Source organism: Micromys minutus, assembly GCF_963924665.1.
Source record: "Micromys minutus genome assembly, chromosome: 16".
NCBI classification, from domain to species: domain Eukaryota; kingdom Metazoa; phylum Chordata; class Mammalia; order Rodentia; family Muridae; genus Micromys; species Micromys minutus.
In genome coordinates this window covers 31,955,767-31,982,890 of record NC_137985.1, presented here as the reverse complement: position 1 = coordinate 31,982,890, position 27,124 = coordinate 31,955,767, and the positions used below count along the sequence as shown (strand labels likewise).

At 37.2% G+C, this 27,124-nt stretch overlaps 2 protein-coding genes across 2 annotated transcripts; both read left to right on the top strand.

Annotated features, from left to right (window-relative positions):
* Positions 1–4,724: 4,724 nt before the first annotated feature.
* On the top strand, positions 4,725–5,654 carry LOC308431132 (olfactory receptor 8A1; the record flags this gene model as incomplete). Its single annotated transcript, XM_080930494.1, has 1 exon — positions 4,725–5,654. One exon carries the CDS (start codon positions 4,725–4,727, stop codon positions 5,652–5,654), a length of 930 nt encoding a protein of 309 aa, XP_080786620.1.
* Positions 5,655–25,029: 19,375 nt separating this feature from the next.
* Positions 25,030–25,959, top strand: LOC308430729 (olfactory receptor 8A1-like; the record flags this gene model as incomplete). The annotated part of the gene is made up of 1 exon (XM_080929996.1): positions 25,030–25,959. One exon carries the CDS (start codon positions 25,030–25,032, stop codon positions 25,957–25,959), a length of 930 nt encoding a protein of 309 aa, XP_080786122.1.
* Positions 25,960–27,124: the final 1,165 nt, after the last annotated feature.

Genomic DNA, 27,124 nt, shown 5'->3' with positions numbered 1-27,124 from the left:
CCCAATGGTTAAAAAAAAAAAGAGATTGATGGGAAAGGCACAAATCAAATTTGATTAAGGTTTGAGGCTCAGAAAATCATAAATATGACATACATGAGAAATAAGATTGAAGAGGACAATTAAATAAATTTTAGATAAGACCATAAAGTGCTGCCAAAACGTCTCAAAGGCAAATATCAGAAAGAGAATGGCAACATAAAGTCAGTGTGGTAGAAAAGAAAAAGATACATACTTAAGAATTATTAATACAGAGCTTATCTAAAAGGTAGAGCAATTATAACTTGCTCTAAACACAGTATTTAAAGCGGCAGTAATTAAAATTCAGGGGTTGAGGGCATTCTAAAATATGTCCACACACAGGCAGGGAGATTGATCAACAGAAGCATTTGATGACATGTACATCTAAAAATGCCTTTCAGAAGTAACACAGAATATGAGCTTGTGTAGCATGCTTCACAATGACCCAATATGGCCATGTGACAAACAGGAATAATTATAGGAACCTTAAAGATATTTTTGAGTACTATATATAACCTCAACAAATACCCAGTTTAACAAATTACTGTAGAATAAGTGAAGTTTTGTAGGTGCCAGTGGTGGAGCACAAAACAGAATAACTATGTTCTTGAGCTGCCAAGAAAAAAAAAAAAAAAAACTGGGTATGACCTTAAATTACATCATTTCCTTAGTGTTCACTTGTTCTTCCAAAAAAAAAAAAAAAAAAAAAAAAAAAAAAAAAAAAAGGTAAAGTGCTTGTCCATCAAACACAGAGCCTAACACTCTATTTCTAACACTAAACAAACTGGGCATGGTGGTACACATCTGTGATCCCAGCACTGAGGGGAAAAAGGCAGAACACACAGGAGTTCAAAGTCATCCTAGGCAGCATAGCAAGTTTTGTGGCACCTGCGATACATGAAACACTGTCTTAGATTAAAAGATGATAAATAAATAGGAAGAGAGAGAGTCAGAGAGACAGAGACAGACAGATAGATGATTAATAGATGAAAAATGAATGGATAGATGATAGATAGATAGATAGATAGATAGATAGATAGATAGATAGATAGATAGATAAACAGACTGACAGATAGATAGATACACAGAAGATAGATACACAGATACATAGATACATAGATACTGATGGTTTTGGTGCCTCTGGCTTTGTCTTTAGTATGTTTAAGAGACACAAGGTTACACTTTGAGAAGAAGCATCATGCTTAAGAAAACTGTTCCAGAAAGAACAATAAAAATATTCTATTAAACTAGCCAGAATTCCTTTTTATTTAAGAAGGCTATAAGGGGAAAGTGTAGAAAAAAAGACATACAGAAAAACAAGATTAACTGACAATGTATAATAACCTCTATGGCACTGAGAATGATGCTACTGGTAGTCACTGGGGTACCTACAGAGATGAGATTAATAATGATTATACAGTGATAGTAATCCATAGTCCTGACTTCCTGTCAGAAAAAAACCTGGAACAATAAGCTTCTCTGGCACCAGATTCACATTCCTGGGGCGTCATTTCCCTACTGAAAGAACCAAGATTCTTGGAGAAATGAATGACTCAGCTCTGGAGAATGAAAAGAATGTGATAAATCACATCTTGTCATACCAGATGGTAAGGAAGATATTAGAGACTACTATAATTAAGTTCAAAGACAAATTGAGAAGTCCAGAAACCATCAGTGCCTGGAGGGATGGCTTCCTGGTTAAGAATACGCACTGCTGTTGCTGGAGCACCTGAGTGTGATTCTCAGCACATAACTCAACCTATAACTAAAGTTCCAAGAGAGAATTTGTTGCCTTTACCTCAAAAGGTATTTGTGTTCATATGAGCATACCAACACAGACACATATACTATTTAAAATAATAGTAAAAAATATAAAACATAAAAATAAAATTCTAGTTTCAAAAAAGCATAGTAATTGTGTTGGATTGAGTCACATTAAATGTGTTCACACTAGTGAATTTATAAAGGGGAAGGATATAAGAAAACCAAATCACTGTTTTAAATTTATAAAGATATATCTTTTTATTGTAAGTGTGACAATAAATACAAGAACCTATTCTGTTGAAAAGATAATACAAAAATAAATACCAAAATAAGTGTGATTGAAATTGGAGAGCGCTGAATAAAATTAAGACTGATGTCAATATTCTGGCCATGATGAGTACAGATGTTTTCAACGATGTTACTCTCTCCCTGGGAAGGAATTTTAGCAACAGGCCTCCACTTCTGCTCCAAGTTAAATGTGCAAAACAAAGAAGCCAGAACGTGCATTTGAGAGATAATGTGTATCATTTGTCTTTCTGGCCCTGAGTTGCCTCACTTGGCAAAATTTTGTAGCAACAAAACTCTTTAAAGCAAGCATGTCAAGGCTAGCTCATGATGCATCGTGATGACTAAAGCTGGCAATATGTAACCATCATGGCACTGAGAATGATGTTACTGGTAATCACTATAGAGATGAAAATGACGACAACGATGATACAGCAGTAGGAAAGGTGGTAACAATGGTCATAGTAATGGTGATGATAAGGGTGAGTGGTGGCAGTGGTGGCAGTAGTGGCAGTGGTGGGTGGCAGTGGAGGTGGTGGTAATACTAGAAGGGAAAATGGTGGTGGTAACACCTGTTGGCACTAAATTGTTCATTCCCCCATTCATCATATTCTAAGTTTCTGAAACTGAAAAATGACTTTTACAGATGAAAGAAAAATTAACACACTTGGGAAATAAGACATGATTCACAGAACAAGAGAAAACAAGAACTAATTGTTACTTTAGAGGCAACAATGGTCTCTAGAGTGACTACATCTCAGGAGATGATCCACATATATATAAGTAAACAGACCCCAAGTTCTTAGTCATATTATATCACCTATCCCAATCTCTTTTTCCATGACTGGACTGGGCTCTTTAAGTCAATTTCATGACAGATGAACATCTGTACACTTCCAGAATTTACTGAATGTTGAAGCCACACATTGCCTGAAGTTTCTAGGAGACACTGTTTCATATGCCTTCAGGAAAGGTATTTATCCACATGCCTAAAAACTATATGAGGAAATGTCTTGTCTTGTGAGCTCTCATTTTTAGTTCAGACAATTTATGACCATATTTTGACCTTCAATTTAAATGCTTTGTTCTATGTAGTGTACTTTCTTCAGAAAAAAAATATAGAGATTCTAAAAGCTTGATAATAATAGTTAATACCCATAGGAACTCATATGAAATGTGTGGTCCTAGTTCGTCTTTTATATTATTAGAAGATTCAAGCTTACTTGATGACTGCTATCTGCACTTTCAGCACTTGGCCAGCTATGGCAGGAGAATCATTACAAGCTAAAGGTCAGCCTGGGATTTGGACTGAGGTCTTGTCTCAAAAATCTGTGGTGGTTTGGAAACAAAAGACAAAAATAAAAAGCTGCAGAAGAAGATTGTATAAGTGAAAGATTTTAGGTCTAGCTGCCTCGGCTCATTCTACAAGATAATATTACCATCTACATTGCACTGGTTAAATAATTCACTCTGTTCTGAATTAAAGCACTCTGATCTCTGCCAATAGTTAATGAATATGTTTCTTATCATATTTAGAAGCAAGGATTCCATAAAGGGGGTGGGTAATGTTTTGAATTAGTTGTCATCTAGATTAAAATTGCTTTGTAGTAAATAAAAATAATATCTGATATGTCACTATGTAACTTTAGTTAAGCACCTTTCTATCACTAACTCAATATATAAACCCTACAATGTAATGCAGATGTTCTAATACCCAAAGCAGATTCCAAAGATGTTAAGGATTCTCTTATAATTAAGAAAAAGTAAGTCAGTAGATAAAGTCACTTTTCATCAAACATTGCAACCTGAGTTTGATCCCTAGAAGACATAAGATGGAGAAAACCAACTTCTGCAAGTTGTGTACACACACACACACACACACACACACACACACACACATAAATACACACACCACATCACACTCACTACAAAAAATTTCTGTTTATAAAACTGACACTATGGGTGGCTCGTAAAAGAATGAGCCAATTACAGACTGCAAAGGTGTCAATAATTAACAATTGTATCAGAAACAATTAAGATAGTGAGATTTGTGCTGTACCTTAATAAAAATATCCTATGCTGTGCAAGGGCTGCTGCACATGCATGCACTCCCAGTGAGCAGGAAGAAGAGGAAGAGGTATCTCAAGTTCAAGGATAACCAATGCTACTAAGCAAGACATACCTTTAAAAAAAGAGAGAAAGAAAAGAATACATCAAATATGAGACTTTAATTCAATATGAATCACAACTACTAATAATAACACATGCTTCTTAGAAACATATGCTATGTACATATAATACATATATAATTTGACATGGTGATAAATGGGGCAATGTTTTAGTATTGTGATCTAAAAATAATAGTTTTAATTAGCTGGAAAATATTTGATGGCTATACAGTATGCAACTGCTCATCAAATATGACAAAACAACAGTAATAAATACAGGACTTTGTCCTTTCTAAGCTGTAAAACCTCTAAAACCCTAAGGGCTGCTCCTTCTGTCAGGAAGAAGCAACAGTACAAAGAAGGTTCTTGTGACACAGCCAGGATGGCTCAGCAAGTGCCAGATGCAGAAAACCAGCCTCCCCAAGCAGGGCAAGAACAGCCATTCACAAACTTCTTCTCTCCCACCTCACAGGATTCACACCCAGACACATGGCTGCAGAAAATTACTCTACAGTGACAGAGTTCATCCTCGGGGGGCTAACTAACAGGCCAGAGCTCCAGCTACCCCTCTTCCTCCTCTTCCTAGGCATCTACATAGTCACCATGGTAGGAAACCTGGGCATGATCACCTTGATTGGACTCAACACACAGCTTCACACCCCCATGTACTTCTTCCTCAGCAACCTGTCACTTGTGGACCTCTGCTACTCCTCTGTCATCACCCCTAAAATGCTCATCAACTTTGTATCCCCAAAAAACATCATCTCTTATGTGGGATGCATGTCTCAGCTATACTTCTTCCTGTATTTTGTCATTGCTGAGTGCTACATGCTTACTGTGATGGCCTATGATCGCTATGTGGCCATCTGCCACCCCTTGCTTTATAACATCATCATGTCTCCTGCCCTCTGCTCTCTGCTGGTGGCTTTTGTCTATGCCATAGGACTCATTGGCTCAGCCATAGAGACTGGCCTCATGTTGAAACTAAACTATTGTGAGGACTTCATCAGCCACTACTTCTGTGACATCCTCCCTCTCATGAAGCTCTCTTGCTCTAGTACCTATGATGTAGAGATGGCTGTCTTCTTTTTGGCTGGGTTCGACATTATAGTCACTAGCTTAACTGTACTCATTTCCTATGCATTCATCCTGTCCAGCATCCTTCGAATTAGCTCCACTGAGGGCAGGTCCAAAGCCTTCAGCACCTGCAGCTCCCACTTTGCAGCTGTGGGCTTGTTCTATGGATCCACTGCATTCATGTACTTAAAGCCTTCCACAGCTAGTTCCCTGGCCCAGGAGAATGTAGCTTCTGTGTTCTACACCACAGTGATCCCCATGCTCAACCCCCTGATCTACAGCCTGAGGAATAAGGAAGTGAAGGCTGCTCTGGACAAAACACTGAGGAGAAAACTCTTCTGATATAAATATTGATCTCTCTTCATGTAAAAGTAAGTGGTTATAAACACATGTATGATAACCTCTGTAAGCTCACCCAGCTGTGAACAGAAAACAGGAATCACTTCTCTTCATGGTTGTACTCAAGGCCAATCTCCTTTTCCTCATACTCAACTTTTTTACTATTGTTTCTATTTATAACTACTCAATTTTAAGGTAAATTTTTCAATTGGGTCTATCTTTTCTATGAGGCGAATGGTAAGCAATTTTAAATATTTTATTACTGATATTTTCATGTTATATGATGTATTTTGATCATATCCATTCCCTATCTCCTACTCCTGCCCTTTCATTATCACTCCCAATATATCAATCTCCTATTTTCATGTCCTCTTTTAACTGAGCCCAATTAATACTATTTGCATACAGATTAGTGTCTGGCCATCCAAGGGAACATGGGTAACCTACCAGCAAATCTCACACAAATTAATTTAATTAGTGAAATCCTAACTACTTCTAGGGTACTAGTTGCAAGTGATTCTGGGAAATGCAATTTCCATCCTGTTTACACTAAGTAAAACCTGGATTAAAGGATTAGTGGAACAGACTCACTTAAATAGTTTTTTACTCATTTTCTTCTGACCTATCCCTAACATAAAATGAAATTTCTACCACTATTGATCTGCTCTAATTAGACCTGAAGGCAGGAAAACCTCTGCTTTCTCAAATGGAGACCTCTCAATGCAAAAAAAGAAAAAGTCCAGGCAAAAGTGTAATTCCGAGTTAAGAATACATGCCTCAAAAGGGTAGGGCTCTGAATTTGACTTGATTTAATCAGTTTCAAGATTCACTTACATTGATTTTTTTTTCTTTTTCTTTTTTTTTTTTTTTTTTTTTTTTTTTGTATATTGTTTTTATTATGTTTAGGTATGGGCCTTGGATTCCTTTTTTTTTTCCAAAACTTTTAACATGAAGGGGTATTGAATTTTGTCAAATGCTTTCTCATCATCTAGTGAGATGACCATGTGGTTTTTTTTTTCTTTGAGTTTGTTTATATGGTAGATTACATTAATGTATTTCCATATATTAAACCATCCCTGCATCCCAGGAATGAAGCCTACCTGATCATGGTGAATGATCATTTTGATGTGTTCTTGGATTCAGTTTGCAAAGATTTTGTTGAGTATTTTTGCATCAGTGTTCATAAGTGAGATTGGTCTGAAGTTCTCTTTCCTTGTAGGATCTTTGTGTGGTTTAGGAATGAGAGTTATTGTAGCCTCAAAAAAATGAGTTAGGTAGTATTCCATCTGATTCTATTTTGTGGAATAGTTTGGAGAGTGTTGGTATTAGGTTGTCAATAAATATCTGATAAAATTCTGCACTGAACCCATCTGGACCTGGGCTTTTATTTAGTTTGGAGACTTTTGATGACTGCTCTATTTCTTTAGGTATTATGGGATTATTTAGATGGTTTACCTGGTCCTGGTTTAACTTTAGTATCAGGTATCTGTCTGAGAATTCATCTATTTCTTGGAGATTTTCCAGCTTTGTTGAGTATAGGCTTTTATAGTAGGATCTGGTGATTTCTTGAATTTCCTCAGTTTCAGTTGTTATGTCTCCACTTTTCTTTCTGATTTTGTTAATTTGGATACTCTCCCTTTGCCCTCTAGTTAGTCTGGCTAAGGGTTTATCAATCTTGTTAATTTTCTCAAAGAACCATCTCTTGGTTTTGTTGACTCTTTGAATGGTTCTTTGTGTTTCTATTTGGTCTATTTCTGCCCTAAGTTTGATTATTTCTTGCCATCTACTCCTCTTGGGTGTATCTGCTTCTTTTTGTTCTAGAGCTTTCAACTGTGCTGTCAAGTTGCTAGTGTATGCCCTCTCCAGTTTCTTTTTGGAAGCACTCAGAGCTATGAGTTTTCCTCTCACTACTGCTTTCATTGCATCCCATGGGTATGGGTATGTTGTTTTTTTGTTTTCATTGAATTCTAGAAAATCCATAATTTCTTTCTTTCTTCTTTGACCCTGCTATCATTTAATAGAGCATTGTTTAGTTTCCATGTGAATATGGGCTTTTTGTTGTCTTTGTTGTTATTAAAGGTCACCTTAGACCATGGTAATCTGAAAGGATGCATGGAGGTATTTAATTCTTCTTATATCTATTGAGGCTCATTTTGTGACCAATTATGTGGTCAATTTTCGAGATGGTACTGTGAGGTGCTGAGAAGAAGGTGTATTCTTTTGTTTTAGGATGATATGTTCTATAGGTAACTATTAATCCCAGTTGATCCATAACCTCTGCTAGTTTTACTGTATCCTTCTTCAGTTTCTGTTTCCATGATCTGTCCATTGGTGAGAGTGGGGTATTGAGGTCTCCCACTATTATTGTGTGGGGTGAAATGTATTTTTTGAGCTTCAGTAGGGTTTCTTTTATGAATATAGGTGATTTTGTATTTAAAGCATATATGTTAAGGACAAATTTCCTCTGTAATGAGTAAAAAGTGTCATTCGTTACCTTTTTTGATAACTTTTGGTTGAAAATCTACTTTATTCAATATTAGAATGGCCACTCCAGCTTCCTTCTTGGGGCCGTTTGCTTAGAAGTTTTTTTCCCAACCTTTTACTCTGAGATAATGTCTGTCTTTGTCTCTGAGATGAGTTTCCTGTATGCAGCAAAATGCTGGGTTTTGTTTATGTATCCAGTCTGATAGTCTATATCTCTTTATTGGAGAATTGAGTCTACTTATGTTAACAGATATCAAGGAATAGTGGTTGTTGTTTCCTGCTATTTATGCTTTTGGAGATAGAATTGTGCCTGTGTGTCATTCTTCTTTTGGTTTTCTTGCTTAGAAGTTTTCTTATTTTTACTAGGATATAGTTCCCCTCATTGTATTGGGTTTTCCACCTATAATTCATTGTAGTGCTGGATTTGTGGTCAGATCTTGTATAAATTTAGTGTTGTCCTGGAATATCTTCGTCTCTCCATCTATGGTGATTGAGAGTTTTGCTGGGTATACCAGCTTGGGCTGGCACTTGTGTTCTCTTATGGTCTGCATGATGTCTGTCCTGGCTCTTCTAGCTTTCATAGTCTCTGTTGAGAAATCGGGTGTGATTCTGATTGGTCTGCCTTTGTATGTTACATGACCTTTTTCCCTTACTGATTTTAGTATTCTTTCTTTGCTTTGGGCACTTGGTGTTTTGACTATTATGTGTCAGGAGGTATTTCTTTTCTGGTCCAACCTATTTGGAGTTCTGTAGACTTCTTTTATGCTCATGGTCATCTCATTCTTAAGGGTAAGGAAGTTTTCTTCTATGATTTTGTTGAAGATATTTACTGTGCCGCTTAGTAGATATTCTTCTCCCTCTTCTATTCCTATTATCTTTAGGTTTGGTCTTCTCATTGTGTCCTGGATCTCCTGAACATTTTGGGTTAGGAGCTTTTTGGTTTTTGCATCTTCTCTGACTGTTTTGTCTATGTTTTCAATGTTGTCTTCGGCCCCCGAGATTCTCTCTTCCATCTCTTGTAGTCTGTTAGAAATGCTTGCATCTGTGACTCCTGATTTCTTTTTTAGGTTTTCTACCTCTAGGGTTATCTCTTTTAGTGTTTTCTTTATTGTGTCTATTTCTGTTTTAAATTCCTTTTTCCACTCCTTCATCTTTTTGTTTCTGTTTTCCTCTAGTTCTTTGAGTTCTTTGAGTGTTTTTCTTGTTTCCTCTTTAAAAGCTTCTAATTCTTTATGCTTTTCTTCCCGTTTTTGTTTAAGGATCTATATCATCATCTTGAGGTATGATTTCCAGTCTGAATCTTCTTTTTCTGGAGTGTTTGGCATTCTGCTGTTTGCTGTGATGGGAAAGCTGGGTTCCGGTGTTGCTAGGATATCTTGGTTTCCCTGGGGTATGTTTTTTTTTACTTTCCTCTTGCCATCTTGTTGTCTGTGTTTATACATGGTCTTGTTGTCAATGATTGGTTTTCACCTCTTCCTTGTACCTGGCCTGTGTCCTTGGATCTCCACTGTTCCTGGTGGCAGATGGCCTGATTGCCTGTTCTGCATGCAGGGACAGCCTTGTGGAAACAGACACCCTAAGGCAGAATTCCTGCTCCCCTGAATCAATGGGGGGCACACATTCCAAATGCTAGGCACAGACCACTCTGCTCCCCAGCTACTCTAAGCACTGTCTCACCAGGCCTGTGTCCCTGGATCTCTGCTGTTCCTCCTTACATTGATTTTAAATGTTGATAATCTGCAAAGTGAGCAAACCAGAAAAACGAGAACTCAGTGTTCCATACAAGTCAAAACAATCAGATTCAAATCTGCAGGACAAGCTATTTCCACAGTAACATAGTGCTTCTTAGTTTAAGCTGCTCACCAAAATAAAGTCCTGGAGAGTAGACTTGTGAAGCATGAAACACCTCACTAGAAAGCACATGGAGTTTAGCCCAAGAAAGGTTTTTGTCTCCAGAGCTAAGACATTCAGCTTTGATTCCCTGGTTAGTAATGATTTTTCCCTTTGAAACTTTACCTTTTCATAGAGTTGACTTCACTATACGTAGAACCACCAACCCTTCGTACCTACAGCAGCACCCTCACAGTGAACACCTTCCATTGGAAGACCTTAGGTTCTTTCTCATTAACCTTGACTTTACTCCAGTTTATTAGAAATACAAACATATTTTTTCATTCTCTGGAAATGATTGATCTGATTGTATTGTAATGGCAAATGGTTCTACCAAATGGATGAGTTTTTCTCAAAAAGGCAGTATTTAAAGATAAGTTTATTTCGAAGGTCTTTATGGGACTACCTATAATAGAGATGAGCTGTGACAGACTCAACACCAAAAACTCTTTCCTCTGCCTTTGTGCTAAAACTGTTGTTTCTGTCACAAAACTGTCCAAGAGTAGGCGTACATAATCTGGCATCTTGGCTTTTAAAAAACTTCTAAACTAATGTTAGTGTTTTTATGATCTCAGACTGATTTAAGAAAATAAGGTGTATTTCTTTAATGTTCGGTGTACAGTATGAAGCCTTCACCAAATATTTACAGGAATCCTTTGTGAATGGCTTTAAAAAAAAATATGAAGCCATTCCTAAATTTATAGTCTTATATTATGGATTTTTTTGTTGAACTATACTCACACATCTTGTGGTATTCAAGCAATAGTATATCTAATTTATGAAATGTAGTATTATTCCTTTTCTTCCTTTCCTCTTATTTTCTCTGACTAAAGGCACAAAGCCAGTTCATCTGTATATTAAAAACTAAAAGTGTTTGTGTGTACAAAGGCTAAAAGAACATAATTTTTGGAAAAAGAATTTGGTCTACATGAAATATGTAAAATACAGTCTTTAAATGACTGCGTAACAGTAATAGGGTCTTTGGAACTAGGCACTTACAAGGTGAGTGACAACAGAGTAAGAGAAAACAAACTAATTTAAGGTCATTTTCAGTCCTTCCACACAGCTATCCCTCACTCCTTAAATGCCCATCCTCTTGAACATCTCTGACATTCCCTTTATCTTTTAATTATCTCCTAAATAGTCTCAATCACATGCTATCCCTCATATATACCTTCTATTTTACTTGTTGTTTCTGGTTTGCACCGGAGGACACTGTCTGACAGTATCAACCTTACCACATTTACATAGCTCATGGGCAATGGCTCCACTTCACCCAAGCCTTACCCAGCATCTCTGCTGTCAACAAGCTGACGCCTTTTGTGGATATATTGAGGGAAACTTTCAGTCTTTCCAACACCTTTTTTGAACATACTTGTTTGGAGTAACTCACCATTGAGTTCTCTTTTTTATTTAAATATTTCATTTTATGAGAATTTTATATATGAGCAATGTATTGACATTTTTATTTCTCCCTCTCACCTCTCCAACATGTCTTGCACATTCTTCTAAATTCATGACCTTTAAAAAAAATGATTACTATTCAATCAGGGAGTGAAACCTGAATCCACATAGCATTGCTCATAAGTGTATGTGATTAGGACTATTTCAGATTGGTTAACCTGTCAGAGAGCTTATACATGAGGAAAACAAATGATTCCTGTTTCAGTAGTGATTTGGGTTTGTTTGAGGGATTTTCATAGCTTTTCATCTAAGGGTTAGGCCTTATGAAATTTCCTCCATCTACAGTTATCATCTGATTTCATTATGTAGGTCTTGTTGAGGTTGTCACAATTTTATAGGTGCAGCTTCATTGCCATATCCAAAGATGCCATCTCCCAGAAAGTACCTTGCTCCTTTAACTCTTATAATCTCTCCACCCTTCTTCCGTGATGATCCTTGAGTCTTAAGTATAGTGGCTACATATAATTGTGAATCTCTGCCATAGTATCAGATGTGAATGCCCTCCTAATTAGCAGGTCTTAAGGCTTTGAGGTTGTTGCCATTTCCTGGCTACCGTAAGTAAAGGGGAGATGTACACAGTCAAGCAAGAATATGTGGAAGAACACATTAAATCCCTTGATAATACGCCAGAGAAGAATACAGCTAGATCGTGTGGTACATCCAGCTGTAGCTTTTTGACAATCCTGCTCATTGATTACCATCAAAGCTTCCCTGTTTACAACCTTAACAACAGTCAATAAGCTTTTACCTTTCTCTGAATCCTGGATATTTGTTTCAGTTGTTTTCTTAATCCTACCCATCTGACTTGAGTAAGGCAAAATCTAAAAGCAGATTTAATTTTTATTTTCATAGTTTCATAGTAAGTTAAAAACATTTTTTACATATTTTTCAAACATTTTTGTTTCTTCTTCTGAGATCTTTCTCTTTAGACCCAGGGCCTATTAGGGATAAGGAGTAGCAGTTGTTGACCTTAAAGACTGAGCAAATGGAGTCTTTCTCAGGAAGTCTTTTACTACACCCCTATTGCAGAGGGTGCTGACTGTGTTCTCTGCAAGCAGTTTTAGCGTTTAATATTTCCCATGGAGGTTATTGATTCATTTGGAATTTTTGTACCAAATAATAGATGTGGAACTATTTTTATTCTTATACATGTGGACATCCAGTTTTCCCAGCAACATTTGTTGAAGAGGTTGTTTTTATGCCAGTGTATATGTTTAACATCTTTGTCAAATACCAGATGGCTATACTCATGTTTTTTCATCTCTTCTGCTCCTCTGATTTAAATGTCTGTAGGTTTGTGATTTGTTTTGTTTTGTTTTGTTACCAGTACCATGCTATTTTCATTACAATAGTCTATAATACAGATCAAAACTTTATTTTATCTCTCTAGCATTGCTCGTTTTGCTGAGAATTTTCTTGGCTATCCTTGGTCTCTTATGGTTCCATATAAATGTTAGGATAGTTTTACTAGCTCTGTGAAGATGTTATGAGATTTTTGACTGAGAATGCACTGAATCTTTGATTGCTTTTGGCCAGATAGCTATTTTCATAATGTGAGTTCTACCAACTCAAGAGAATGAGTGGTCTTTCCATCTTCTAGTGTCTTTCTCAAGCTCTTTCTTCAAAAATGTAAACTTTTAATTGTAGAGGTCTTTCACCTCCTTGGCTAGGCTTCCTCTTAGATATTTTAATATGTGGAAGCTATTATAAATGGGAGTGTTTCCATAATCTCTTTCTCAGTGTGCTTATTACCAATATATAGAAAGACTTCTAATTTTTATGAGTTGTGATATTTGAATTTATAACTTTATTGAAAATGTAGACCAATTCCAAAAGTTTTCGGGTGAAAATTTTGAAATCACTTATGTATAATATCAGCTACAAGTAGGACTCATTTGCCTTTTTTTCCCTCATTTGTATCCTTATTACTTGCTTTCTTTTTCTGATTGTCTGTGTTTCTGTAGTTTTCTGATTTCCATTTCTATCTCTCTGCTCCTAGCTCTGACCAACCTTCCACTGTCAGTATTTTTCTGATCCTATGAACCTTTGAACCTGTGAAGATTCTACCAGGGCCTTGTGGTGTGTCTGAAATTCAGTGTGTTGACTTCTTAATTTTCTCAGTTCTTCATTTAGGCAAGAAACAAGTGGAACTGACTGAGATAATTATTCCTCTTCTTTACTTACTTCTAATTTAATTTGTTCTTTCTTTTTTAGTTTCCAAAAATAGAAATTTGAATAATTATTTTCAGAACTTTCTCCCTTCTAATATGCATATTTAATGCTACTAAGCATTTTTTTATTTATTTAATTTTCTTGACAGGATTTCTCTTAAGTAGACCTGGCTGTCCTGGAATTCACTCTGTAGACCAGGCTGGCCTCAAACTCAAAGATCTGCCTGACTCTGCTTCCCTAGTTCTGGAATCAAAGGCAAGTGCCACCATCACCTGGGCCTCTAAGCATTTCTCATGGATCTTACAATCTCTCAGCCTTCTTTAAATATTCACTTAGTTCAAGTTATTTTTAAATGTTAGGATATTTTTCTTTGACACACATTTTACAACTATATTTTCTAATCTCCACCTGTGCTTGGTTTTCAATTTACATTTCTGGTGTTGATCTCTAGTTTACTGGGGGGCTGAAAATAGACATTGTATCATTCTAATTTTTTGAAATTTGTGATGTTGTTGTAATAATGCTCAACTTGACAGATTGTATAGTCACCTGGAAACAGGCCTCTGGGCATGGCTGTGAGGAGTGATCCCGATTACATTAATTGAGATGGGAAGGATGGGAAGACGTACCACTGTGGAGACACCATTATCTGGCTAGGATTCTGGGTTACTGAAAAGCCACAAGCACTTCTTGATCTCTGCTTTCCAATTAGAAATGCAGTGTGACCATTTGCTTCAAGTCCCTGCTGTCTTCCTTGCCGTGATGGACTACATCCTTCAACTGTGTGACTGAATAAGCCCTTTCGCCCTGAAGTTACTTTGGTCAGAATGCTTCATCACAGCAACAAAAATTAACTACGACCAAAACTGATACTTAAACATGAAACTGTTGCTAGGATAAACCTGATAATGTATACCTTATACCATTGAAACTGTTCTGCAGAAACAAAAAAAAAAAAAAAAAAAGTATTTGCAAATTAGGGTTAGAACGGCCCTTGAATACTGGAAGCCAAGGTTAATTAGACTTTATTCTGGGAGCCTGGAAGAATGCTGAGAGGAAAAATAGTCAGTGGGAGCCTGACTCACAAGATTTCATAAACAAAAACAAAAAACAAATAAAAACAAGGACTATGTGAGAAAGTGGGGAGTTATTTGTGCCTATATCATGAGAACCTGAGTAGGGTTGAACATTAAAATAATCGACTAACTAGTTTACAAAGGACATTTAAAAACAGGAGAGATTTCAGAGTGTTACTGAGAAAGCAGCTCTAATTGTTACAGACACCACTAAAGAGAAATTCTTCCATTGCACTGTGTCCTATGGTCAAAACTTCACCTTGCAAAGCCTCCATACTTGGAAATTCAAATTCATCTCAAGAAAGAAATCCTACACTGAACAAGTTCATTGTTCCTCAAAAGCAGCTATGTGGGAATATATTTCTCTTGGGTAAGCACACAAAATAGATAGAGAATGCTCCAAAGATTCCAAGTAACACCTCAAGTTTTCAGACAAAATTAACAGCAGTATCCATGAGTGTGCTTTTGAAGTCATGAAAGACACCGTCAAAAATTGGAGGCATCATAGGTAGCAACTTTAGTGTGGCATGGTGGAGTTCCTCCAGAGAGGGCCTGACAGGCCACTGCATGGAACAATAAAGCCAGATGTGAAGTAGAAACCTGTGATATTTCAGATGCAAGGACTAAAAAACACTCATCATGGAGAGCTGCAAGTAAGGTGTATGACTGATCTAAATGAGAGGCTTTTCTTGCTGCAGGTGGCAGGGCTAGAGGATTAGACTAAGTCTTTTGGAGCTTAGTTGATTCCATCGCAAGCTCTAAATGCTAGGCATGGCTTGATGTCTTTCCATGTAGGAATTTACCTTTGTTTTAGTCCTTGTAATACTCTGATTCTTTCATGTTAAAATAGGAATGTTTTCTCTGTGCCATTATATGTTGGAATATAGTTTGGTGTTATATGGGAGCTCACATTAAGAAAGTTTGACCTTCAAAGTGTTGGAACATTTAGTAGCTATGGAGAATTTTTATGTTGGACTTTACACTTTGCATTATAAATTTTTCAGGGGCCTATGAAGATAAGGGTGGAAAGTTATGACTTAAAAGTAGTGTGTTTGGGTATCAGGTTGATTAGGGGTGAAGTTTTGATTGTTAGTATTAATTATCAACTGGATGAAATCGAGAATCACCTAGGAGAAAGATCTCTGAGTGTGGCTGTAAGGAATTACCTTAATTACATTAACTGATGTGGGATAGCACCACTGTCTGGCTGAGTTCTTGCACTGTATAAGTAAAGAAGACTTACAAGCTGCAGCAGCATTAATTAATGTCTGATTTTCAGTTATGACCATTTGGTTCAAACTCTGGCCACCTTTGATAGACTTCAACTACGAGCCAGAATAAACTATTTCTCCCTTGACCACAGCAACAGAAAATAAAAACAAAAAGTTGTGTTGTTGAGAATTTGGTCTCTTTTTGTTGTTGTTGTTGAGGAAATCCAATAAATTGGTTATATCAAAAATGTATCACTTGTAGTGTAAAAAATAAAAAGAAAATACAAAAGAAGACATAAATGTATGCTCAAAGACCAATATTACAGTATTGCTTTAAAATAACTCAAATACATTATTAAAAATGAAATAATGTATGAAAGAGCAAAAAACCTGAAAAGAAACTCTCATAAAACTATTAGAGATACAGGAAAAATTAAATTAAGACAAACAAGGTATAACAAGAAAAAATAAAGACAACAGTTAACATTGGCAAAAAATACAAGCTGAAAAGAAGAAAATGTTAAAATGAATTTTTATTAGATACTCTCTGTATTTACATTTCAAATGTTATCCCTTCCCCCTTCCATTCCCTCTCCCCCTCCACATGCCTCCAGGAAAAGAACATCCTCTCCCAATCATCCTTTCCACCTCAGTGACTTGGCATTCCCCTACACTGGGAAAATGTGCCATGCCCTCAAAGTCCTCTTCTCACATTGACGCCAGACACTGGTATCCTCTGCTACATATGCAACTGGAGCCATGGATCTCTCCATGTGTGCTCAATGGTTGGTGTTTTAGTCCATGGGAGTTGTAGAGGGTTTGGTTGGTTTTTAATATACCAAACAAAAAGCAAGAAATCAGTGTTCTCAAAACAGACTCAGAAGAGAAACATACATAATTCCACCTCTAACAACAAAAATAACAGGAAGCAACAATCATTGGTACTTATTATATCTCAACATCAATGAACTCAATTCTCTAATAAAAAGACATAGGCTAACAAATTGAATATGTAAACAAGACACAGAATGTTGCTGCATATGGCAAAGACAGACACTACCTCAAAGTAAAAGGCTAGGAATTCCAAATAAATAGTCCCAAGAAACAAGCTTAAGTAATCATTGTAATATCCAATAAAGTAGACTTTTAACCAAAAGTTGAAAAAGATGATGGGAAAAGGAACTACATACTCATCAAAGGAAAAATCCACCAAGATGAACTCTCAATTCTGCAGATCTATGCTCCAAATACAAGGGCACCAACATTTGTAAAAGAAACATATTGAACCTCACACAATAATAGTGGGAGACTTCAACACCCCATTCTCACCAATGGGAAGATCATGGAGACACAAAATTAAACAGTGACACAGCAAAACTAACAGAAGTTATGAACCAAATGGATTTAACACATATCTGTAGAACATTTCATCTTAAAACAAAAGAATATACTTACTTCTCAGCACTTCATGGTACCTTCTCCAAATTTACCATATAATCAGTCACAAAACAGGCCTCAACATTTACAAAAAGATTAAAATAATTCCATGCATTCTATCAGATCACCATGGGCTAAGACTGGTCTTCAGTAACAACAAAAACAGCAAAAAACCCATATACACATGGAAGCTGAATAACTACCTACTCAGTAATAACTTGTTTAGGGAAGAAATAAAGAAATTAAAGACTTTTTAGAAATTAATAAAAATGAAGGCAAAACATACTTATGGGACACAGTGAGAGTCAAAACCATCCAATGGGAAAAAGACAGCATTTTCAAAAATGGTGCTGGTTCAACATGGTGGTCAGCATGTAGAAGAATGCAATTTGATCCATTCTTATCTCCTAGTACAAAGCTCAAGTCCAAGTGGATCAAGGACCTCCACATAAAACCAAATACACTGAATCTAATAGAACAGAAAATGGGAAAGAACCTCCAACACATTGGCACAGGGAAAATTTTCCTGAACAGAACACCAATGGTTCATGCTCTAAGACCAACAACCAACAAAATAAAATGAAACACTTCTGTGAGGCAAAGGATACTGTTAATAGGACAAAACAGCAATTCACAGATTGGGAAAGTATCTTTACCAACCTTACATCAGACAGAGGGCTAATATATAAAATATACAAAAAACTCAAGAAGTTAGACTCCAGAGAACCAAATAACCTGATTTAAAACTGGGGTACGGAGTTAAACAAAGAATTCTCAACTGAGGAAGATCAAATAGCTGAGAAGCACTTAAAAGAAATGTTCAACATCTTTAGTCATCAGGGAAATGTAAATCAAAACAATCCTGTGATTTCACCTCATACCAGTCAGAATGGCTAAGATCACAAATTCAATTGACAGAAGTTGCTGGTGAGAATGTGGATTAAGAGGAACACTCTTCCATTGCTGGTAGGACTGCAATCTGGTCAAACCACTTTGGAAATCAATCTAGCAGTTTCTCAGAAAATTGGAAATACTTCTACCTCAAGACCCAGATATACCACTACCAGGCACATACTCAAAAGGTGCTCCAACATATAATAAGAACACATGCTCCATTATGTTTAGAGTAGCCTTATTTATAATAGCCAGAAGCAGGAAACAGCCCAGATGTCCCTCAGTTGAAGAATGGATACATAAAATGTACATTTATACAATGAAGTACTACTCAGTGATTAAAAACAATGACTTCATGAAATTCTTAAGCAAATGGATAGAACCAGAAAATATTATCCTGAATGAGGTAACCCAGACACAAAAGAACAAACATGGTATGTACTCAGTGATAAGTGGATAGTAGCCCAAAAGCTCACAATGCCCACGATAAAACCCACAGACCATACATATGGAGCTTAGGAGGAAGAAAGACCATGGTGTGGATGCTTCAGTCCTGCATAGAGGAGGGGTGCAGGATTATCTGGGGAGGTAGAGGGAGGGGGACCAGAGGATCAGGAAATTGAATAAAAATAGGTAGCAGTGGGGAGTGAGGAATTGGGGGCAGCCACTGAAGGGTCCCAAACTCCTGGCTTTAAGGGGAGATAGAACCTATAAAGACTGCCTCCAGTAGATAGGCATGGGCCCCAGTTGATGGATGGGGCAACCCACTCATCTCAAGGTTTTTAATCCAGAGATGTTCCTGTCCAAAGGAAAGACAGGGACAAAAATAATGGAGCAGAGAATGAAGGACAAGCCATCCAGGGACCGCCCCACATGGGTATCCATCCTGTCTGCAGACACCAAACCCCAAAACTGTTGCTGTTGATGAGAAGCACTTGCTGACAGAAACCTGATGTGGCTGATCCCTGGGAGGTTCTGCCAGCACCTGACCAATTCAGATGACCATCAGACTGAGCTCAGGGACCCTGGTGGGGGAGCTGCTGGAAAGACTAGTGGAGTGGAGGGGTATTGCAACCCAATAAAAGAACAGTGTGAGCTGGCTGGACCACCCAGTGCTCCCAGGGATTAGACCACCAACCAAGGAGTATACAAGCAGCAATCCATAGTTTCAGATATGAATGTAACAGAGGATGACCTTGACTGACATCCATGGAAAGGGAGACCCCTGTGGAGGTTTGATGCCCCGCCATAGGGGGATGCTAGAAAGATGGGGCGGAATTAGTGTGTGGGTTGGAGAGCACCCTCATAGAGGCAAAGGAGAGAGGATATAGGGCATATGGGATGGGGGTTAACCGGGAATGGAGATATCATTTGAGAAGTAAAGAAATGTTATTATTAATAAAAATAATAATAATTTTAAAAGAGAATTGGAAAATGAAGGTGATATAAGTGGAAGGGGTTTTCTTTGTTTCTTTGTTGTAATTAACTTATAAATAACTAGGTATCTTAGTTAGGGTTTCTATTGCTGCAATGAAATACTATGGCCAACATGCAAGTTGGGGGGAGAAGGGTTTATTCTGTTTACACTTCCACATCACTGTTCATCACAAAAAGAAGTGAAGACAGAAACTCAAACAGGGTAGAAACCTGTAAGCAGGAGCTGAGGCCATGGAAGAGTGCTTCTTACTAGCTTGCATGCCTTTGGCTTGTTCAGACTGATTTTTTATAGAATCTAGAACCGAGGATGACATCACCTGAAATGGCCTGGGTCCTCCTCCATTGATCACTACGTAAATCCCTTACAGATGGATCTCAAGGAGGCATTTTTCTCAATTGAGGCTCCTTTCTCTTGTGTCAAGTTAACTTACAACTAGCCAGTACACTTGGTTTCCACTTGACACATTCATAATTACTTAGTTTTGGGTGATTCTGTCTCTCTACCCCTCGTCACAAGCATCTCCATAGCCTCATCCCCACTAAAACCTTTCTCCCCCAGTATTACCCCTGCTCTTTCCCATTGTAAATGCTTTATTATCTTCTCCCTTAAAGCCGCTTTTCCCTTCTCATGGTTATCTTTCTGGTCGGTTGATCTCCATGTACTCTCATTACCATATAAATGCACATGCATAAAACTTAGAAACTAGGATAAGTGTGTGAGAGAGGATTGTACTGTGTGCCTTCCTAAGCCTGGGGCACCTTACTTACTACAATATCCTATTTGACGGAATTTTATTTTCTTTACAGACCATGAAATTCAACTTCCTTCCAGTTTTATAATTTTATTTTTTATTTACAAATGGTCCAATATAATTCAGTCGTGTATATATTCTACACTAGTAGATCCAAGGACTCAGTCGGGTTTGTTAAACTACACAGAGCAAAACAAAAACACATAGGAAGAACTAAAATTAAACCAGGAGACAAGAATAAAATAAGTTGCATGTCACTGTTTATATCCTGGGTATGAGAATTTACTATTGCTGTGCGAGATGGTAAACTCAGTAAAACAGCAGAGACTTCAATTTAAAATTCTGCAATATAAATATCTTCATAGATCATATCAAGCTCAATATATTCTATTTAATTTATAGTGATTACAGAAGGATAATGTGTGTGTGTGTGTGTGTGTGTGTGTGTGTGTGTGTGTGTGTGTGTGTGTGTGTTCTGGCATTTATAAAGTCCAGAAGAGGGTCTCAGATACTCTGAAGCTTGAGTTATAGTTATGAGCCATCACAATGGGTGCTAGGAACCAAAATCAGGTCTTCTGGAAGAGTAAAAAGCTCTCCCATGATCTGAGCATCTCTTCAGCCCCCAGTATACCCTTAAATTGGAAATGTTTTACGAGCAAATATTGATATGTAGGCAAGGGCAAGCACAAAAGAAGGCAAGGTCCATGATTGGGCAGTGAAAAAAATAGGCAGGGACAGAGTTTTGGAAAGGTGGAAAAGAGATAAGAGAGGTGAAGAATCCAAGATGGAAGAGGAAGTAGATCTTTGTGTGGTTTTGGTAGCTATGAATATCTTAGTAGGAATAGATTATCATAAGACAATGTCTTATCTAAGTGGGCAGTTTATACCAATATAAATTGGCTCTGAGTTTATTGTGTGGATGTTTTTCAGAATGGGAGTTTATTGATATAAATCTGATTGATGAATTACAAGCTTCAAGAGTTTTGATTGTACCAGGTTGCTGGGAATGTGAGCAGGGTCTGCAGCAAGAAGCAGTGGCCACTGCTGGAACCAGAGAGTAGCTGGCAGCAGGCGAGGTGGAAACTGAAACTAAGATGGAAACTGGGAACTTAGCAAGTCGTGTGGAGACATTTTGCTGATTGAAATGAAAATGACTCAGAAATGCCATGTGGCTGTTAGTGAGGGTTAGTGTTTTATCACTACAACAAATAAGCACCTACAAATGAACACTCCTCCAGGTCCACATTTAAATGCTTTCCCAGCTCATCAGTTCTACAATCAGCATACAAGTAGATAAGCAGGCAAAGGAGGATTGACCATGTTTACAAGTTTACCATTCTTTTGCTAAAACTATCCCATTTGTTTTAATAAAATCTTTGCGCTTGTTTCTAAGACTTTTTAAAGTAATTGTTTCAGAGCTAGCTGATGTCGCAGCAAACGTGATAAATTAGCAATGATGTGCAACACACCTCAAGGCAGTAAGCACAGGTCATATTCCTGGCAGTAACTGGGGTAGCTATAAACCGCGATGGTGGTGGTAATGGTGGTAAAAATTACCAAAGTGAGGTCATTCTTGGTACTAAATTATTCCAATAATCACATTACATTCTAATTTTCCTTAAAGATATCTTAACCTCAGAGAAAGAAATTAACACATATAGGAGTAAAGAATACATACAAGCAAAGACTAATTGTTCCTTTAGAGAGGACACAGTCCCCATGTGATTCCTCCCAGGAGATATTATGTATATCTATGTTAACAGAACCCTAGCTCAACTATCATAATGATTCCTGTTTCCTAATGGTGCCAGACCCTAGCAGTAAACTAGCACTAGATATAAATCCATTTATACCATCTGTTTTTAGCATCTGCTAATTGTTGAGACCAAAGACATCCTTAAAGTTTCCAGGGGGCTAGCTGTCACTTTCCTTCCACAAAGGTATTTAATTTCACACTTGAATAACTTTTTAAGAAAATTCTTTCTCCAATAATCTCTTTTTTAGGTACAGTGTGTTTCCAATCATAAGTTTGTTTTCCTTCTTCTTCAAGAGTCTTGTTCTGTGTGTGTGTGTGTGTGTGTGTGTGTGTGTGTGTGTGTGTGTGTGTGTGTGTGTGTGTGTCTGTTCTTATCAACAACAATCCTGTGTCTTTGAAGGTTTGGTAAATATAAAGGTCATAACTTACAGGAAACATATGGTGTGTGGTTGTGTTTTTATATAATTAAAAGACTGCAGAAGTGAGATTTGTAAGCCAGACTCTGTAGACTCTTTTATTCACAGCACTCAGTGAATGATGTCCACTCCATTCTTCATAGATCAAAACAGTCTAATCTAGGAGAATGGTTTTTCATGGTAGATTTCCAATATTTCATATTGCTTCTAGAAGCTGGGTTGATTCAAAGGGACTTCATAGGATTTCCTTAACCATTTGTATCTAGAAAATAATTGATCTTTAATGATCTTCAATAATAAGTGGAATATTTAAAAGATAGTAGATGATTCAAATACTTATTAATATTAATATTAATACTAAATCTACTACCAATAATAATTTAACATAAAAGCTTATTTGTCTACATATATTTTTCTGTTTTTAGACCATAATCTAAGAACTTAAAAACTTATTCGTACACCTGAAAATGCCAGCTTAAAAGAATTAAAGTATTAATGGACTTTAAATTCTGAACAAAGATTTACAATTTGTTTTATTTTGGACACAGGTTGCATAGATTTGGCACATTAAGAATAAACCTGGAGTCACTGTAATGCACTGGGTACTAACTAAGGAAAGAAAGGAATCAAAGTGTTTCCCCCCTTGTGTCACTTAACCAAAAGATATTCCGGACTCGAATTCCTTGCTCTCACTGTGTCTTCTGCCATTTCTGCCTGTTGTATGTGTCTGAATTTATGCCTGCCTGAAGGCTGTCTTATGAAACTGTCCTTGTGTGTCTGTGTCTAAGTCTGTGTCTATGTTTCTGTCACTAACAACGGGCTTTGCTCTCTCTTTTATTGAACAGCAGAGAAAGTATCACACAGGGAAGGAATAAGCTATACTTTACAGAAATCTTTAACAGAGTTTTATAAGACAGCACATCACTGACTCCAGGTAAACACAAAGGGTCAAAACAACAAACATCATTTTTAATCAAGTAATGCCCAAGCGTTTTGTTCAACATTTGTGATAGATGTTCATTTTATAAAACTGCTTTCAGCCTATTTTATGTTTCCAGCAAATTAGTATCATAATACACAAAACAATATATAATGCATGCACATAATGTGAACACATATGCATTGTTCTTGGATCGGGACATGGAACAGTAATAACTTAAGATCATACCTAAGACCAAATAAACCCCATGTTCTTAGGAATGGGGGACACACAGTGTTGTTTCACTTCATTTTGTATGACCATATTTTTTCACCTTGTTTGGGTTTGTTTGTTTGTTTGTTTTGATTTAATTTGGGGGTTGGTAAGCTTTTGTTTGATTTTGTTAACTGCTTTTTGAGAGAGAGAGAGAGAGAGAGAGAGAGAGAGAGACAGAGGAGAGAGAGAGAACATGAAGTTGGACAGGTAAGGAAGTAGAAAGGTTCTATGAGGCATTGAGAAAAATAAAAATATAATCAGAACATATTGCATGAAAAGAACTTTTAATAAAAGACTACAGCTATTCATTAGCTTGGATTATAAAAGTTCACTACATGGATTAAGTAAAGTTGATTCCTACATTGTTTTCTAAAAGTCAGGTTGAACGAACAGTCTAAGTACACAGTAGAATAGCAATCTTAATTGACTTTGAGGTGTATTATGAACTCTGGCTCTGGGTCATTCTAAAGTTCCCATCTCTTAAAATGTAAGAAATATTTTATCATAATACATTGCCATGTAATACCAATATACAAAAATTTCAACTAATAATATATTTTAAATAAAAAATTACATTTATAATCATATATATAGGCCTTTTCTTTTTGATATTTTTTGTTGTTTCATTGTTGCTCATCTGAATCTATAATAAGTACAATGCATGTTGACACCTTTGAATAGACTATGAAATGATTCACAATGAAAAGCTAGAAAAAAAAAACAGAGTTTAACAAATACTGAACAGACCAAAAGCTGTAGTTCTTTAATTGACTCCTAATTGTGTCTCTTAAGACCTGGGTAACTTCAGATAACATGCAACTTTGGGCTTTTCAATAATCTAAGAAATGCTTCATCCTTGAAACAGATTCATGCCCTCAAACATAAACTTTATACTTAATGCCTACAAAATGAAACCTGATAAACTGTGTAAGAAGGTACCAGAACCACACCTTGGACATTTGTGAAACAAATAAGACCTTCAGATCTCCCCACTGTGACTCTCAGCTTCAAGATCTCTGAAACTCTGGGGCTGGTTCCAATATCCAAATGCAACCGTGTAGAGAAGATGTGTCTTTAATAACCAGGATGGCTCAGCAAGTATCAAACACAGAGAGCCAGCTTCCCCAAGCAGGGCAAGAACAGCCATTCACAAACTCCTTCTCTCCCACCCCACAGGCTTCCCACCCAATCACAATGGCTGCAGAAAATCACTCTACAGTGACAGAGTTCATCCTTGGGGGGCTAACTAACAGGCCAGAGCTCCAGCTACCCCTCTTCCTCCTCTTCCTAGGCATCTACATGGTCACCATGGTAGGAAACCTGGGCATGATCACCTTGATTGGACTCAACACACAGCTTCACACTCCCATGTACTTCTTCCTCAGCAACCTGTCACTCGTGGACCTCTGCTACTCCTCCGTCATCACCCCTAAAATGCTCATCAACTTTGTATCCCCAAAAAACCTCATCTCCTATGTGGGATGCATGTCTCAGCTATACTTCTTCCTGGTTTTTGTCATTGCTGAGTGCTACATGCTTACTGTGATGGCCTATGACCGCTATGTGGCCATCTGCCACCCCTTGCTTTATAACATCATCATGTCTCCTGCCCTCTGCTCTCTGCTGGTGGCTTTTGTCTATGCCATGGGACTCATTGGCTCAACAATAGAGACTGGCCTCATGTTGAAACTAAACTATTGTGAGGACTTCATCAGCCACTACTTCTGTGACATCCTCCCTCTCATGAAGCTCTCTTGCTCTAGTACCTATGATATAGAAATGGCTGTCTTCTTCTTAGCTGGGTTCAACATTGTAGTCACGAGCTTAACTGTACTCATTTCCTATGCATTCATCCTGTCCAGCATCCTTCGAATCAGCTCCACTGAGGGCAGGTCCAAAGCCTTCAGCACCTGCAGCTCCCACTTTGCAGCTGTGGGCTTGTTCTATGGATCCACCGCATTCATGTACTTAAAGCCTTCCACAGCTAGTTCCCTGGCCCAGGAGAATGTAGCTTCTGTGTTCTACACCACAGTGATCCCCATGCTCAACCCCCTGATCTACAGCCTGAGAAACAAGGAAGTGAAGGCTGCTCTGGACAAAACAATGAGGAGAAAACTCTTCTGATATAAATATTGATCTCTCTTCATGTAAAAATAAGCTTTTGTGTACACCTGGAAAGTGCAATCTGCAAGCTCACTCAACTGTAATCAGAAGATAATCACTTCCCTCTTTGGTTGAGTATGTGTTTGTTTTTCCATTTGTCTATTTTAGGGTCATTTTTTCTCTCCTTTAGAATTCTTTTCCCCTTTCCTGAATCCTTTAACAGTTATTTTTATTATAACTTAAACTAAACCTCAGCATCACAATTTTAGAATCATCATGGTCTTATTACTGTCAGTATGAAAATATTATCTTATGAAATTTTTTGTGATGTAAGATTACATACATCAGAGTGCTCAGTTTTAAAAATAATGAAGAAGTTGTGCATAGCCCCTTGCTCATCAGAATACTTCCTTTTTCCCCTTCTCCTCTCAAATTATTCCTCCCCATGAATATCAACATGACATTTTATATTATGTCTTTAGCAACTGTTAAGGTTGATATTCGAAATGTCCGCCATAAGCTACATGCTGAGAGCAGTTGGTGGGCTTTGAAGACATGGATCAGTGCTCTAACTTCATAAACAAACTAATCTGTTGATCAATGCTGGTGACAGAGTGACTGCTAAAACTGAAAAACCCAAACTTCCTAACAAATACCTTATGCCAAATGCAACAGGCTGAGCGTAGGCAAGCTGCTACCACTAAAGGAGGTTTGCATGCTCTAATCGTGGTGAAAAATACAAAAATTGTGGTGAGAACTGCAGGGACCACAGCAGAGCTGGCACTGTGAAGTGTTTATAGCTGCAAAAATTCTCTGATAGAAATAAAATCTAAATCATACAACCACAACAGTGTGAAGGGGGGGCAGAAAGGGCACAAAGCTACAGGAGTCCAGGCACTGAAGCATCATGAACTCTTTTAAAAAAAATTAGCCAGCGAGTTCTATAGGTATAGTTTAAACTTGGTAGTTTCATATAGAGTTTAACAACAACAAAAATCAAGAGAGTTTTATAGATATGATTTAATCGTGGTAGTTTCATATAGAATTTAACAACAACAACAAAAATCAAAATGAAATTCCATTTAAAATACTTACAGGACAGCAGAATATTCTTCCTACAAGATATATAAAGCAAGTCACAGGAATACACATAAATGACACTCATACCGTTATTTTAGAATGATCT